The sequence below is a fragment of the Anser anser genome (genome assembly GCF_964211835.1).
Source record: "Anser anser genome assembly, chromosome: 35".
NCBI classification, from domain to species: domain Eukaryota; kingdom Metazoa; phylum Chordata; class Aves; order Anseriformes; family Anatidae; genus Anser; species Anser anser.
The window spans coordinates 83,786-99,366 of NC_139756.1; the positions used below are offsets into that span (position 1 = coordinate 83,786).

The 15,581-nt window shown below is 44.4% G+C and overlaps 1 protein-coding gene across 1 annotated transcript; it reads left to right on the plus strand.

The window, feature by feature from the left end:
• The first annotated feature begins 653 nt into the window (after window positions 1-653).
• On the plus strand, window positions 654-15,509 carry PBX4 (PBX homeobox 4). The gene is made up of 9 exons (XM_083815091.1): window positions 654-955; window positions 4,448-4,521; window positions 11,648-11,889; window positions 12,248-12,438; window positions 12,753-12,888; window positions 13,141-13,297; window positions 13,498-13,604; window positions 14,225-14,311; window positions 14,696-15,509. Exons 1-9 carry the CDS (start codon window positions 729-731, stop codon window positions 14,786-14,788), a joined length of 1,314 nt encoding a protein of 437 aa, XP_083671217.1. The 5' UTR covers window positions 654-728; the 3' UTR covers window positions 14,789-15,509.
• Window positions 15,510-15,581: the final 72 nt, after the last annotated feature.

The following is a 15,581-nucleotide window of genomic DNA, read 5'->3' on the forward strand; positions in this document are numbered from 1 at the left end:
ACCAGAGCTGAGCACAGGGGGACGATCCCCTCCCTGCTCCTGGTGGCCGCACTATTCCTGGTACAAGCCAGGATGGCCTTCTGGGCCACCTGGGCACGCTGCTGGCTCGTGGTCAGGCGAGCATCAACCAGCACCCCCAGAGCCCTTTCCTCTGCACAGCGCTCTGGGGGGGGAGGCCAAACTGGGGCTGGGGACACCGGGGAGGGGGACACCGGCGATGGGGACACCAGGGAGGGGGATACCGGGGCTGGGGACACCGGAGAGGGGGATACCGGGGCTGGGGACACCGGGGCTGGGGACACCGGGGAGGGGGATACCGGGGAGGGGGACACCGGGGAGGGGGAGACCGGGGCTGGGGACACCGGGGCTGGGGACACTGGGGAGGGGGACAGCGGCGATGGGGACAAGGGGCCATCGCCCTGCGGGGTGCCGTTGCCGTTCTCCAGCACCGGGGAGAAGCCCGGTGACAGGCAAGGCCTCAGGGGCCAGCCCCGTGATGGCGCCGGGGGGGGGTCGCGCAGGACGAGGCCGGCCGGGAGGCGGTGGCGGAGGAGCCCGGGGCGGAGCTCGGCGGCGACCGGGGAGGGGACGGCGGCCACCGGGGGGGGTTGGAGGGGCGGCGGTAGGGGCGGGCCACGTCGCGGCGGGCGGAGCGGCCCGGCGGGGGTGGGCTTGCGGCCGCCGCGGCCCTGTTGTGTGGCAGCCGTTGGGGCCCCGGCCCCGCCGCCATGGAGGACCCGGCGCGGCTGCTGGTGGCGGCGGCGGCCGCTCACGGAGCCGGGGTGGCTCTGCCCGGGGGCATCCCGCCCGCCGGAGGAGCCGCCGCCGCCGCCGCCGCCGGGGATCCGGCCGCTGCGCCGCCGCCGGGGCCGCCGCCCGCCCCTCACGACACGGGCGATGTCCTGCAGCAGATCATGGCCATCACCGACCAGAGCCTGGACGAGGCCCAGGCCAGGTACCGCGGGCCTGCGGCGGGCCCGTGGCGGCGGCGGTGGGGAGGGAGCGGCCCCGGTGGGTGGGGAGGGCCCCGGGGTTCCACCACCACCGACACCCCCGGTACGGCGGTGGGGGGGGCTCGGGTGGGTGCCGGTCGCCTTCCCCCGCAGCCCGGTGCCGTGACTCAGCTGGGGGCCGGGGGCCGCTGGGTCGTGTCGGGGATGTCGCGATAGGAGTCGGAGGGGGGGGCTGTTGGGTCTGAGAGCTTGGGGGGCACGGCCGCTGAACGCCGCCTGGAAACGCTGCTGGGGTTTGGGGTCTGTTCCTCCGGGGTCCCGTCCGGCTCGGGATGTGCCGTGGTCCTGTGCTGGGCTCGTCGGCGTTAAAGGCTCTTTGGTGGGGAGCCGGGGTCCGGAGGCACAAAGTTCCCCACGTCTTCCTGCATCCTTGCTTCTCCTCCGCTGGGATGTGCTTGAATAGTTGGATGGAGCGCCTGGAGGACACGCGGGTTCTTCACTTCTACTTCTCAGACCCCTTCCTTTTCAGTATAGCCCACTAACAAATTCACGTTTGGGCTTCGGACTCGGACTGTAGCCACCACCCCCAGTAAAACTGGGGTTGTTCTGCATGGTGGGACCAAGACCTGGAGCGGCGAAGCGGTGGCTGCCGTTGAGTGTCGAGGCGCTTGGCGCTTCGATCACGGTTTGCTTGGCAGGGAAGGAGGGAGCCCGGCCCGGTGCAGGTGCAAGATACCAGGGGGCAGCTGCACCCAAAGATCTGTCACCGCCTCCTCGCTGCTCTGAGTTTCCCTAGAACCACATTAAAAGGGAAAAGAATTGTATTCGTTCTTTTCCTGGACACGCTGTAGTGTCTCGTTGACCTCGTTGGGATGTAAATAATTGCAGGGAATAACATAACGTGCTGCAAAGAAATCACCATAATTCAGCATCTTCTCGTGTATTCTCTTTGCCCTAGAGGTACGTCTGGCCCTGATTGGCGCTGTGTAATTACATGCTTTGCTTACTTGGCGTGTGCTGGTTACGAGAGGTGGGCAGCCCCGATGATGAGGCAGTTTGGAAGAAGGTGGAGACTGTAACAGAGCGGGCTTATGAAATCGGCGACATGGTTTTCTGGCCTCCTCTTCCAGTCAGTCGCGTGCTGCTCGGACTTTCCGCTGTGAAGCCCAGGCATTCTGCGCAGTTGACCCTCTCTGCTTGCCCCCAGTTTTCCCCATCGAGTCCAGTTGTAATGGTGCCGATAACTAGCGGCTTCATTTTTTTATTTTTGCCTGAAGTTTCAGCCCTATTCAGGTACACCTGTTGCTGTCGGATGCTGTCAGTGACTGACGCAGCCCAGGCAGATGCTAGGCTCCTGGCGGTTCGAGTGGGTTGTCTGAATATAAGCAAAAATGGTCCTTTCAACAAAGGTCATCATTTGTTCTTAAAGAAAACTCTTCCAGGTAACTTTCAACTGCAGGGTGTAGGGAAATAACACCTGAAAGCGGTGCTTGCTCTGGGTCAAGCATATGACTACTGGTAATGCAGGAAGTCATCCCAACGCTCAAGTATGATTTTCTTTTCTACCTGGCACCAGATCTCAGAAGTAACTGTGTGCAGCTCCCGTATAGTTTCTCTAGGAGGAGAATGGCCTATAGGTAGCATAAAAGAAAATTGCAGCTCTTACAGCCTCATATTTAAGGCAATTGAGAGCAAAAGAAATTTGTCGGGAACTTCGGATCCAAATAACAGTTGAAGAACGGGCTTGGAAAAATGGCTTGAACTTTGTTTAAATGATGTTACTTTATCTGCACTCATTGTCTTAAAAATGCAGTCAAAATATACTGGAAGCATGGCAGACTTTGAAGGCCCCAAAATTTTACAGTGCCTTTACCATATTTTCATGTCTATGTGCATAACAGAGGCTTTTGTATTCTGGACAAGAAGTTTGTTTGGTTTACTCAGAAAACCTGCATGTCCTTAAGAGGACTTAATGCTGAGAAAGTAAAACTGGGGCCTGGTTTTAAACCCATTGCTCCAGGGACACGAATGGGGATTTGGGACTTCTCATACCTCAGTGGAACAGCATTGCTATGATTAACGGCTTTATTTGTCGGGCATTACATTTATTCTTTTGTATTAAAAATGCATGTTGCTGTACTTTGTTTGTATTATTTGTATGTATGTTTGAATGTTCGAGGGTTCTCCTGAGTTCTTTCAGTTCTTTCAGTGCACATAACTCGGATTTTTAAACCGTAAGATGAAAGCTTGGGTCAAAGTTTGATTTAGAGAAAATTAATGTAGCAAGGATAAGTTCATCGCTGCTATTAAACGTGTTACCTTATCAACTTACAGCTCTTGACAAGAGTTAGAGGCGTTATTAATTATGCAGTGATTCCTGGGAAGCTTCTTGGCTCTAGTATCTCTACCCTCCTGCCTTGTACGTAAAGCACCGCTTTTTAAACCCAGGTGGAGAGTACAGTCTTGAGGCTTAGTGTTCATTTTCCCTCTCTCTCCCTTTCCCTTCCCCCCCTAACCCCCCTCCCCTTTTTTTTTTCCCTCATCAGGCAAGGACAATAGACTCCACTAGGCTGTCTTCTCAGCTGCCTTTGTTCTCAGGCTGTTTGTCTTTGGGTTGATATTATCAAACATCTATATAGATGAACTGGGTTTATGCTTCTTTCGGCCGTGTAACGAACGAAACCGGCCAATTGACTTCAGCTTCTGCTGTTTTTGTTAAAAGCCAGTGCTCTGACGTTCACTGGTGGTTCAGTTGCTGTAAATGTTATTGGTGCAAGCTTGTGAGGAAGCTGAAGCTGGGCACCTGTGTTTGTGCTTTTGCCAATAGCCTGAGAACTGGCTGATGTGCAAGACCGAAGGCCAATTTGTTTATATAAAAACCGTCAAAAGCATTGAAACCTAGGCGCGAGGGTGATTTAAATATTATTTCTGAAGTACAAAAGAGGTCAGGAGAAGCAAAAGAGACTCGCTGAGGCGTATGTTGCAGCTAGGCACTTCTTCCCACTGCCAGTTAGTGGAAGCAAGGCACTAACCAAGCGAGGCACCTACCTGCTGGCTGCTGTTTAAAATTGATAACAGCCGGTATCTGTGGAAAATGCTGCTCACCCTTTGTGAGCAACTTCAGCTTCCTCTCTTATGTGCTGCTCTCCACACTTCACGTTTGTTTTCAACTAAGCAAGGGATGTAATTCTGTGAAGACTGCACTTCTTGCCCCCACATAAAATACTCTTTTGGTAGAGCTGAAGTTGCTTATGGTTCATATAAGCTGTGCAAAATTCTGAATTTAAAGGCCTGTGTGTTTTCATGACAGCTTGCTCCCCGTGATGAATGAGTATAGCACTTAAATGAAATATATCACCAGAACTTGCAAATGTACTTCTTAATCTTGTACGCTAACCTGCTATTACTGAAGCACGATCCAGTTCTCTGCAAGCCTTGGCATCTTCTCTGTGTTTCCTGTTGGCATTCACTCACTCTTTCTTCTTTCATTTCAGAAAACATGCCTTGAACTGCCACAGAATGAAGCCTGCTCTTTTCAGCGTGCTGTGTGAGATCAAGGAAAAAACAGGTGCGTTGGTGTCTCTTCTGGTTTCAACTTGCAAAAAAAAAAACCCAACCCAACCAACAGTCAGTGATTAGCTTTGCTCTTGTTTAATGTGGCCCAGATTTTCCCTTATTGGTTCTACTACTGAAGGCTATTTTGGGGATTAATAGTGTTCTGCAAGCTGGGAATTGTTTTGATTTGTTTTTCATAATGCTGTTAGTGTTTTCATTTGGAGAAAACAATGTTTGTTTGTTTGTTTTGCACAAGTGTTTTGCTTGTGCTGAGGGAGGAAATCTATAGATTTTTTTTTTTCTTTTTTGATACCTGGCAAAATACCTGGGCTGTCCTGAATAATGTTACTGTGCTGTTGTGCTTTTTTTTTTTTTTCCTTTAAGGAATTGGTACCAAAGCTGCAGTGGTAGTAAGAGTTCTAAGTTGACAAATAATTGTATTACAGAGGAAAGGAGACAGTAAGAGAGAAAGCTTTGGGATACTGGAAAACACAGAAGTGGCGGGAAGTGGAATTGTTGGGTGTATCATGCAACTGTCTTTTTGAAGAGCAGAAGCATCGGGAGCAAACGGATTTCAATTTTGGATCACTCAGTGTACACTCATACATAACCTCTTAAGCAATGTTGCTTGAATATCTAATTTCTGTAAGGTGTAGTGAACTTTGATTTTTTTAAAAGAAAATATCTGTTTTCATTATCTGCAACTAAACTGGTGCTTTTTCAGCTTCTAGCTGTATTGATGCTTGACAACCTCAACCTGTGTTTGCATTATTTCTTCTAAAAGTGTATTGCACCTTGCAGTACATTTCGTAACGCCGCCAAATAAAGACCATACGGTTACGTCCTCTGTGCTGCCCTTGTCATCCGAGGCAGCTTTGAGGCAGACGTTGATGTCCCCTTTTTAGGGTTTGGTTGCATATATCCCATTCTCACGGTAGCAGTTTGTTTCGGAAGAAAAACGGAGGAATAAGTGTGAGTGTGCTGTCTGGATCTGCTTTTCTGTCTGTACTTTGAGTGCCGGTATCCTTAAAAGAGGGTCTTTCATCTGATTTTCCTTTCTACGTTGAAAGCTGCCTTCTGGGCTTTATTGATTGAAGCTGTGACTTCTCTGAGCTAAATGCACTTGCAGGAACAGGCTCTGATATCCCGGTTATGCTGGATTTGTTTTGGTCTCATAGGTTTTTGAATGTCTGATGGTCTGTCTATTCCTTATTTAAATTATGGGGAGCAGATGTTACGGCTTCAAGCAAACAAAAGCCTGGACATACTGTAGCACAAGGTTTTGGGCTTTCTTTGTGACCCAGGCACACAAGCTTCTTTTCTAGCTCTGAAATCAGTTTAAAACATGTTCCTCCCCCCCATCTTTCTTTTCGTCCTTTGTTGGAGTGCTAGTATCATTCACAATAGCTCAGGATAAGCCGTACGCCTTTGCAAGGGGCAGCCAGCTGAAAGGTGCTGAAAAATTCTGCCCAACAGCAGTATATTAAATAAAAAAAATACAAATGACTCGGATTTGGCCACATTTTGTAATTGTTCAAGCCCTATTTTTTCCTCTAAAATTATATATTTATATATTTTTTCATTTTAAACTATTCAGTTATGGGGAAAATGGGTATTTTGTTTTCAGGTAGGTCTTAACTATGTATGCCTGGAGCATATGGAGCTATTTGAAGAGGCATCTAATCCAATAAATCCTACTTAGGTTTTTTTTTTTGGGAACTCACAGAAGCAGGAGCATTTTTAATCTATGCAGCAAATAGGGCTTTGGTGTGCTGCTGGTTGGGTTACGCTTCAGATATATGATTCAAGCTATCTGAATTCAAGCATGGCCTAACTCTGTAATAAAAATCAGAATTAAATGTCTGTAGTGTGGAAGATGCATGCTTTCGGTGCTGAATGTTACATTTTGGAGGTCTTGGCTGTACTGTGCTAAGGGAATGCTGGGCTGTGATGGGGCTTGCTGCCCTTTGGCACAGGGAAAGTGTGTTTCTGCGCACTTTTGTGGAACACGCTGCACAGTGGGACCCAGATTCTGTATTTCTGACCTGTGGTACTCCACAAACACATTCCGTGCCTCCCCTTGCCTTTTCTTTCTCTTTTTTTTTTGTTGCCGTTGCTAGCTACAATCCGCTGGCCTTCCTTTGAATGTGCTGGCGCTCGGCTCGGTTCGTTCAATGGGTACCTTTTGATTCGGTCATAAAACTTGGCAAACGGTGTGTCCGAAGAACACGCTTTCTCTTTGTTGCTGGGTTTGTTGACATTCTTACGTAGCTGTGCCTTGTTCCTCAGCACTCGGAGCCCTGCTGGCTTTTGTCTTCTGTTTCAATTCGCTTTCCTCTCTCTCTCTCTCCCCCTGCCTCTCTCTGAGTGAGCAAGACTGCCTTGAATTTTGAGAAAGTGCTCTCCTGTTACAATGCCTTGAGACCAGCTGAACCAACAGCGCTGTCATTCTCTGTGCTGGGATTCTTGGGAAGCCGGTATCCTAACTGACTGAAAAACGCGGTGTTTAGTATGCCTGAAGATTGTTCTTGTGGCTGCTGGATGAAAAATCTGTTTGGTAATGTGTGTGCGGGGTTATGCTAGCACTGAGAAGTGGTTTGGAAGGGGTTTGTGATGGTTTAAGCCAGTTTTAAGGTGACCTGCTACTAAAAAAAAAGCTGCCTTCTCACCTAACAGTCTGATTTGCTGCATGGAATGCCAAATGGAGGAAACCCTTCGCCTTGAATAAAACATCACAAGTCAGTATTTAGCAGTATTTATAGGATAAATGTTTGCAGGTGTAACATAGGTGATAGGATCATTTGGGGGGAAAACTGAGCCATCGAGGAGGAGGCACGCAGGTCTGTGGAACTGGACACGCGCAGCATTAGTGCAAGGTGCTGTCTGCTTGCACCGCTGGTGCTGTGCTGGCGAGGCGCGTTCGTGTGCTTTCACTGAAAAAAGAAACAAGCAAAAATCAAAAGCAAACTAATGGCGGCCAACATGGGACCCAGCTGCCTACTTCTTTGCACTCTGCGTAGGTATTTTCTGCTAAATACAGCATGGGCTGTTCATTTCTGGCCCTAAGATGACAATTTTTGGTTTTGACTTAGTATATTCTATACCCGCTAGATGCATTCATCTTGCTCTTCTGCATTATTTGCTCTTTGAAGGAAAACCTGGAAAGGAAAGCAAGTCTAAGCAAAGTGTGCATCACTTATTTTGGTACCACTGATCTTGTACAGTTCATTACAGAACTGCAAATCTTTAATTAATGATATGTAAATATATTGTAATGATTGCATTTGCATACTGAGTGAGGCTTCAGCACCTTAGGTTGTGATGTGTTTTAATTAAAGATTAATTAGAAATGACGGGAATTTCATTTTGCTTAGTATAATTATTTTACATATTTGATGAATATCTGGTAGGTGATGTGCAAGAGAATGCACAATATTATATTAGTGCTTGTGACAGGAGCGACTCTTCAGGCGTTTTGATCCAGTCTAGGGTTTTCTTAGGCATTCATAAAAGTGAAATATTGTGAAATATTTAAACGTACCATTACACGAGGACTTCATAAAACACTAACTGTGCAGTAACTGGTTTAGTGGAAGGGCAAACCCAGTGTTCAGCTGTCCTCTCAACAGGTAGGAAATAAAATGGATAATTTGTATTTTCTCAAAGCTTGTATTTAAAGGCAGCCAAAGAATTACATAGTTACTGAGCTTCTTTGTGCCTTTGCCAGAGCTGCTGGGAGCAGCTATTTTTTTCCTGATGCTTTTGCTGTACCCATGCTCCAGTGTTTTAGCGTCTTGACTCAAAGCTCTGAGTATTAATAAAGAGCTGTCATATGCTATGTTCTTAAAGTGGTGTGGGAACTTCAAAAATCTGATGGTCAGAAGGCTGCTGAGAGTGGGAAGTTTTCTTTCTGGCCTTCTAAGCATTGTGAGTCAGTAGAAAATAATCAGTAGGTAAGGACACGCGTGTTTAACAAGTCTGTCGATTAGGGTGCGTGGTTAAAAGTGGTAAGCTCTCTCCTTTTGGAATCCTTATTGTTTAATCCAGTCTAGTTTTTACAGAAGCCACAATGCCAGCAGGAGTTTGCCATCTATCAGGACTGTGTGCAGAAAGGGGGTGATGCCTGACCTGCAGAGCATGCCAAAAGCTCACAGGGCAGAGGAAGCTCCCTTGACAAACTGCTTGCTGGTACAGCGCGTACTTCTGGCATTGTTCTTGCTAGGCTGTCGAAAGAGACTTGCAGAAGCTGGTGTGAGCACGGCATTCCTACAGTGGCAAAGGCTTTACTCTCCCGTTTCGTCACTTTGTTGAGATTATCAACTCTGGGAGGTTGGTAGACAAGTGACTGCAGCTCTTGTACTTGGAAATTAGAATCAGCTGCTGCACGCAGCAAACACGGTTATGAATTCACTGACTAGGTAGTTTTGACTGAATCTCATGTAAGTTATGATCTGTACAAATACTATCACTGGGTGAAGATGCTAGGGGTAAAGATAAAGTTCAAGCACAAGGTATCCATTCCAGGAGATGATGGCATTACTTTAAAGACAGTATCTGTGCTAATGATTTCTGTAGAACTTGTATTTTATCTGTCAGGCAAATTAAGATGCGGTTATGCCAAAAAAAGTTTGAAATCAACCCGAGAGAGTGGGTCGGACAGAGCTGAGCTGCTTGCATTCATCGATCCTTAGGTCTGTTCATCTTTGAAGGAGTTCATTCAATAAACCCTTGAACTACTGGGTTGCAAATGCAGTTTACAGCATGTTAGTGGTAGTTAACTCCTCTCTAGTTTCTTGCTGCTTAACCAGATTCTTCCAGCCAACCGGATTCTTCCCTTGAGATTATGGAAGTGCTTTATACATGCTTTTCAGCAGTCAACTTGAGATGAGCTTATGTGTAATTGATGATAACTAATGTCTAATTACCATAATTAGACAAGTGACATAAAATTAAGCTGCAGCTGGGAGCTTGACTTCAACATGAGGTATGCTGATATGCATCATAATGTGCATAAAAAGGTGTTTGGCAGAAACGCATTCAAATAAGAACATGACACCAAAATACCCGTTCCTCCAGACTTACACTTGCCAGTCCAAACAGTTTAAAGTGGGTTTTGTCAAAAAATAAAACAAAAAACAAGGAGCATTCTCTGCTGTGCCAAGGCCTTCTGGAAAAAAGAGCCCTTTCTCTGTTTTGTTTCCTGTTCATTCGGTACCATCGGGTTTATGCTGTAGATGGTCTGCTATTATTTTTAAGATATTCTCATTTTAATTACATAATGGTTAGAAAATCAACTAACGTTTTACATATTTAACAGGCCCCTCCTGTTGTGGTTTAACCTGGCAGGTTGCTGAGTACCGCACAGCCACTTGCTCAGTGCCCCCCAGTGAGATGGAGGAGGGAACTGAAACAGGGAAAAGTGTGAGAGCTCATGGGTTGAGATAAAGAAAGGTTAATAAGAAAGAAAAGGGATGGGGGGAAGAAATGGGGGAAAAAAACACAAAACCAAACCAAGCGATGTAAAACACACCCAGCTGACTGATGCCCAGCCAGTCTACGAGCAACAGCAGCCCCCCTTTGGTCAGTTTGGGTCAACAATATATATCAACACGATTTTCCTTCCAAGTCCAAAACACAGGGCCGTGCCAGATATTGTGAAGAAAACTGACTCTATCCCAGCCAAAACCAGGACACCTCCCTTGTTGTTGTAACTGGAGTTCAACAGTTATATTTAGCGGCCATCCCTTGTGCTACATTTTAGCTGCTTTTGCTTTACCTTGTTCTGGTTGCAAAGAGCTCGGGGGCGTCCTGGAGAAGACCTTGATTGTTGTGACAGAGAGAAGATCTGCAGCCACCCCAAATGCTCTCTTTTCTTCAGAACTGTGTAGTAATTTCTGTATGGCCTGCAAAATATGATAATATTTTATCATATAATATATTTATCAATATAAAAAATCATGTTCAGCAATGTGATTGTAAGTTCAGATTGTTTGTGCGTTCAAAGTTGTGCACCTGACGCATTGCTTTTTTTTAAAATGTGCTAGTTTGCCTATAAAATGCTGAATATTACTATAAATGCCTATGTTAAATGTCTCTGTACATATACATTGTTCTCGTGCCCTCATACTGGCATCTATGCATAACAAGAGATGTTTTGTGCTTAGCTTTGGTAGGGAATAAAATATTCCTGTTAACCTGCTGATTAAAATTTGGAAAAGGTCATTTGAGTTTTGTAGCTTCACAAGATTAAGACCAACTGTTCGTTAAACTAAAATTGTCTAGCAATTAAAATCCAATTAAAAGGCAAAGAGCTCTTGGCGTTTTCTGAATTGACTCAGTATCTCATGAGTTTTTGGTTTTTTTTAAGGGAGTTCATGATAAATTGTCAAAAACTGGGAAATTCAGTTTTCAAAACAAATTTGCTCAGAATCAATCTTGAGTAATCTGAGCACAGAGTCTGGCTTTGTTGGATATAAGCATAATGAAACTGGCTTCTCGTCCATATTTTCTTATTTTTTCAGATTTTAATAGGACAAAACGTAGTCTGTTGTTGTACGCTATAATTGTGTCCTTGGCCTATTAAGCAGCCCAGGTCAAACTTGTCCCCTGTGGACAGATTTCAGCAGGACCTTACAGTGGCGTGGTATTCTTTTCAGCTCCTGGACTTGGAAATGTAGCAGCTGTAGTGGTTCAGGCCTTTTGTCCACCTACTGCGGTCTGTCTTCATAATCCAGTACCGATTACTGCTGAGGACCGTGCAAGCAGCCAGGCAGCAGGCTGATAGGTGGTGAGCTGCTCTGTAAAAATCTCCTAATTTTTACAGGTTGCCAGGCATGCTAGTCCGTGAGCTCTAAAACAATTTCTAAATGTGGATGGAGTGTAAACTAGTAGGACCCCGAGTAGTCTTATTATCTGCATGCGTTGGAAAACTCGCCTTGTGATTTCATGTCTCTCGATCTGACCGATGTTTTCTTCTGATGTGCTGTCTCCTGGCTTCGTTACTGCTTCCTTTTTTTCCCTTGACCTCAAGAAGTCCTCTAAAGCCTGTGAAGGGTGTTTAAATGCTCTACCAGATCTGAAGTGGATGCTCTTTCCTGTTTCAGAAATAATCTTTTGATTCCCTCTTTATATTTATCTAGTGTTAAGTATTCGTGGTATTCAGGAAGAAGATCCCCCCGATGCTCAACTAATGAGACTAGATAACATGTTGCTGGCAGAGGGTGTCTCCGGGCCCGAGAAAAGAGGAAGAGGAGGACCAATGGCTGTAGCAGCAACATCAGGTGGCTGTCCAAATGACAATAGCATTGAACACTCTGACTACAGGGCCAAGCTGTCACAGATCCGACAGATATACCACTCTGAGCTAGAGAAATATGAACAGGTGATCTTTCTGCATGGAAGAGTTTTTATCATCTCAATTAAAAATAACCGTTTTTTCCTTTGGTGTTGGTTTTAAGAACAGAACAGGAAGCATAATAAATTCAGATGAATGCAAGGATATCAAATTCGGTTGAAAACTTATCTCAGTGTTACAGAAGTAAGGTGAAGATAGAGGGACTGGACATCAAACTAAAGATAATAAATGTCTCGTTTATCTTTGTTGCAGCGTTTTGTAAGAGTAAATAAAAGTAAAACTGAAACATGGAAACTCCTCTAAAGTTTTTGGATATGTATTCTTGTTGGGGAAATTAATTCCGGGGTATTTTATTGTTTGTCGATACAAATGTATTTATTTTCAGGCCTGCAGTGAGTTTACTACCCACGTTATGAACCTGCTTAGGGAACAGAGTAGAACAAGACCAATTTCGCCAAAAGAAATAGAGCGCATGGTGAACATAATCCATGGCAAATTCAGCACCATCCAGATGCAACTGAAGCAGAGCACGTGCGAGGCAGTAATGATCCTGCGTTCACGGTTTCTTGATGCAAGGTACTGTGAAAACACAATCTAGCGATAACAGATGTTTAAGTCTGGACTTTCTTTGTTGCTCGATGCCAATGACTGCATAAGGAGCCTTGAGTCTGTCATTCCCAGTGTTGACTTAGTTTAAGTATTGACAACTTGCCACCTGTTCTGCCTGCTAAAGTATGCTTACTTTGACATTAACATCTGATTAATTCCGTGCAATTCTTATGTTCTCCTTCAAATGGGATATATTTTGGAGTAGACCACTGGCTTGTTGTTCTCTGTCAGGTCTACTCTGTCACGCGGTCTAAGTAGGAATAATTGTGCTCTTTTGATAGGCGTAAACGACGTAACTTCAGCAAACAGGCAACAGAAGTACTGAATGAATACTTCTATTCGCATCTGAGTAATCCTTACCCCAGTGAAGAGGCCAAAGAAGAGCTAGCAAAGAAAGGTGGCATCACAGTTTCACAGGTATGAAGGATTTTATCTGGAGTTAAATTAAGTGACTTCTTTTCTTAAATAGTGTTGTTTTGTCCCCAGTAGCTAGCAAGAGGCTTCACTCACTGCTGTGAAATAGTACACAGCATTTAGGTTATTCTGAAGGGATTAGTAGGGTGCGTTTTCTGCTTGAAGCCTGCTTTAAAATGCTGCCTTTGAGTAACTTGTGAATACAGTGTAAATGTATTAGTTTGATCGAATGCTAACAGGGATATATGTCTCCAGGTTTCCAACTGGTTTGGTAACAAAAGAATTCGATACAAAAAAAACATGGGGAAGTTCCAAGAAGAAGCCAATATTTATGCTGCAAAAACAGCTGTAGATGCAACAAATGTTGTGGCTCAAGGCAACCAGGCAAATTCTCCATCTACACCAAATTCAGGTAAGCGAGAGTGCTAGTGAGGAGAGTGTCTGCTTGAAAAGTCTCTAATTATTTCCTGTGATGACAAGTACCATGAGCTATTGTTTTTTGAACCTGTCACAGGATTTCTTTTTCCGTTAAACTTAGTTTTTCTAGGAGTACTACAGTATCTATGCTTTTGCATTACAAAGTGGTTTTTGTTTGTTTGTTTTTTTCTTAAGCTTCCTCTGGCTCTTTTAAGATGACAAATTCCGGAGATTCGTTTATAAACTTGCAGTCATTGACTTCCTACCAGAGCTCCCCAGTGGGAGGCAATGTGCAGTCGCAGGTAAGCAGGTTTTTTAAAACTAGATTCTCTTAATATCAGATAAGGATGGATTTTTGGTTCTCTAGCTAGCACTGACCAGAATGCAAGAAGTGACTAGAGTCAAAATGCTGAAATGAGTCAAGAAACAAACCTGCTCAAATGTATGTTTTCTGTTTCAGCCAGACCCTTTAAAATGAGTAAGATCTAAATTAACCTACGGGTATTCTTCCATCCTTCAAATTTACATTACTGAACTGGTTTGTCCTTATTTTAGAGTCAGTCTTGCTCTGTATACGTAGAACTTTGTGTAGCATTGTTGTTTTTCTGATTAATGGTATTGTCAGATGCACTGTAAGCTTTCTTATGAATTCCTAAATGCACTGGAACTGCACAGAATTTGTTCCTCTCACAGGAACCCTAGTTGTTCTATGAAAAGCTGTATGTGACAGTAGGCTTGATACCAGGTTCTAATTCTGTTTAATGACCTAGTTAAGTATAGCTCAGTTAATAGCAAGAAGCTGCAAAGAAAACTTCAAAGTTTTAAAATAAAATAGGTAATCCCACTCATAATACTTCATTTCTTTGACTTGACTTTTTTTTTTTCTCTCTTATTGTTGTTATTCTGTGGGATCTTGTTATAGATGGATTCCTTGCATCATGTCATACACCAGACAGGAAGATATGACACAATTGTGGGGAATCCTTTGTACACGACGCAGCGCATAGATGTAAGATGTACTCAAATATTACTCTAGTAGAAACAAAACTCATGCCTGAGATTGGCTACTGATCTGTAAATAAACATTAACTTCATTTCCTACCCCCTGAGATGTCTGTTGTGGGGACAGGAAAAAGCTGAAAGTAGAAGTTTTCGGTTTATTCTTGCCACAAACAGATGGCAGTAAGAATGCTACTGTAAAATCGGGGTGGGGCGGGGAGGAGGTGTTATGGGACGTTCCTGGACTGTTCTTTGCCTTCTTTGCCAGGAAATAACAACTATTTGATTTCATAAGCACTGTTACTTGTAAGGTTTAAGCATATGAAGGCATACTTTATTGTCTGCAAGTAGTTTCTTAAAAGATCTAATGAAATGATGTTTGTTTTACCTTCAGGCTAATGGCAGCTGGCAGGATGCTACCACCCCTTCATCAATCACTTCACCTGCTGGAGATCCTGGAAGTGTTAATTCGGATGCGTCTAATTAAGTTTTTAGGACCTATTGATGAGAGGAAAGAGGTCATTAGTGTAATTTGTCAATGTTGCTCTTTTGCCAATACTCTTGTTTATACAACTTGACACACAGCTAATTACCTCAGAAAAACCCTGGAACCAATAGAAGATTGTGATTACAATGATACCTCTCTACCTCTCAGCCTCACGCAGTTGAGTTCTTTTTACTTATGCCCATTGGGATGTGAAATTGTTTTAAAAGAACTTGCTTCATTTTCCTAACCAAATTCATTTTTTTAAATATCAATTTTATGGTAAGAATCTGAAAGTGTCTCTTCTAGAACTTGGCGTTTGTCTCAAGTTTTACAGCTTAAGAAAATTGACTTATTTTAATTTCCATAAAGTTTTTTACTCTGAGATTTCTGTTCTAGCTGATAGATACTAACAATTAAACCCCCCTGTATTGTAATTGTATGCGTTCTCTGTATTGTAATTTTGTATAGGAAAATAAGCTTTTCTTACCTAGACTTCATTCTGAGCTGATTAATCAGAACGTTGCTTTACCAAAACTCTCACTGGACTTGGCTCTCGGGTAGCCCCTTCCATCCTGTGTCACCCCTAATCCTAATTTAATGTCTAGTGTAAAACCGCCTCCCCCCCCCCCCCCCTTGGTTCTGTGCATTTCTGCCGCTGTTAATACAAAGACCACCACTTTCAGTTGAGATTTTATCAAAGATAATAAACTTCCAAAGCCTTTTTTTTTATTATTATTATTATTTTTTTTATTTTTCCTCTTTCCCGCCTTTCCGTGAGGGGCTGGGGGGGGGG

Excerpts from the sequence above, each read along its gene's own strand:
- PBX4 (XM_083815091.1), top strand. The coding sequence starts at position 729 with ATGGAGGACCCGGCGCGGCTGCTGGTGGCGGCGGCGGCCGCTCACGGA. Across the intron at positions 956-4,447 it reads CTGGACGAGGCCCAGGCCAG|AAAACATGCCTTGAACTGCC; the intron begins GTACCGCGGGCC and ends CTTTCATTTCAG. Across the intron at positions 12,439-12,752 it reads TCACGGTTTCTTGATGCAAG|GCGTAAACGACGTAACTTCA; the intron begins GTACTGTGAAAA and ends CTCTTTTGATAG.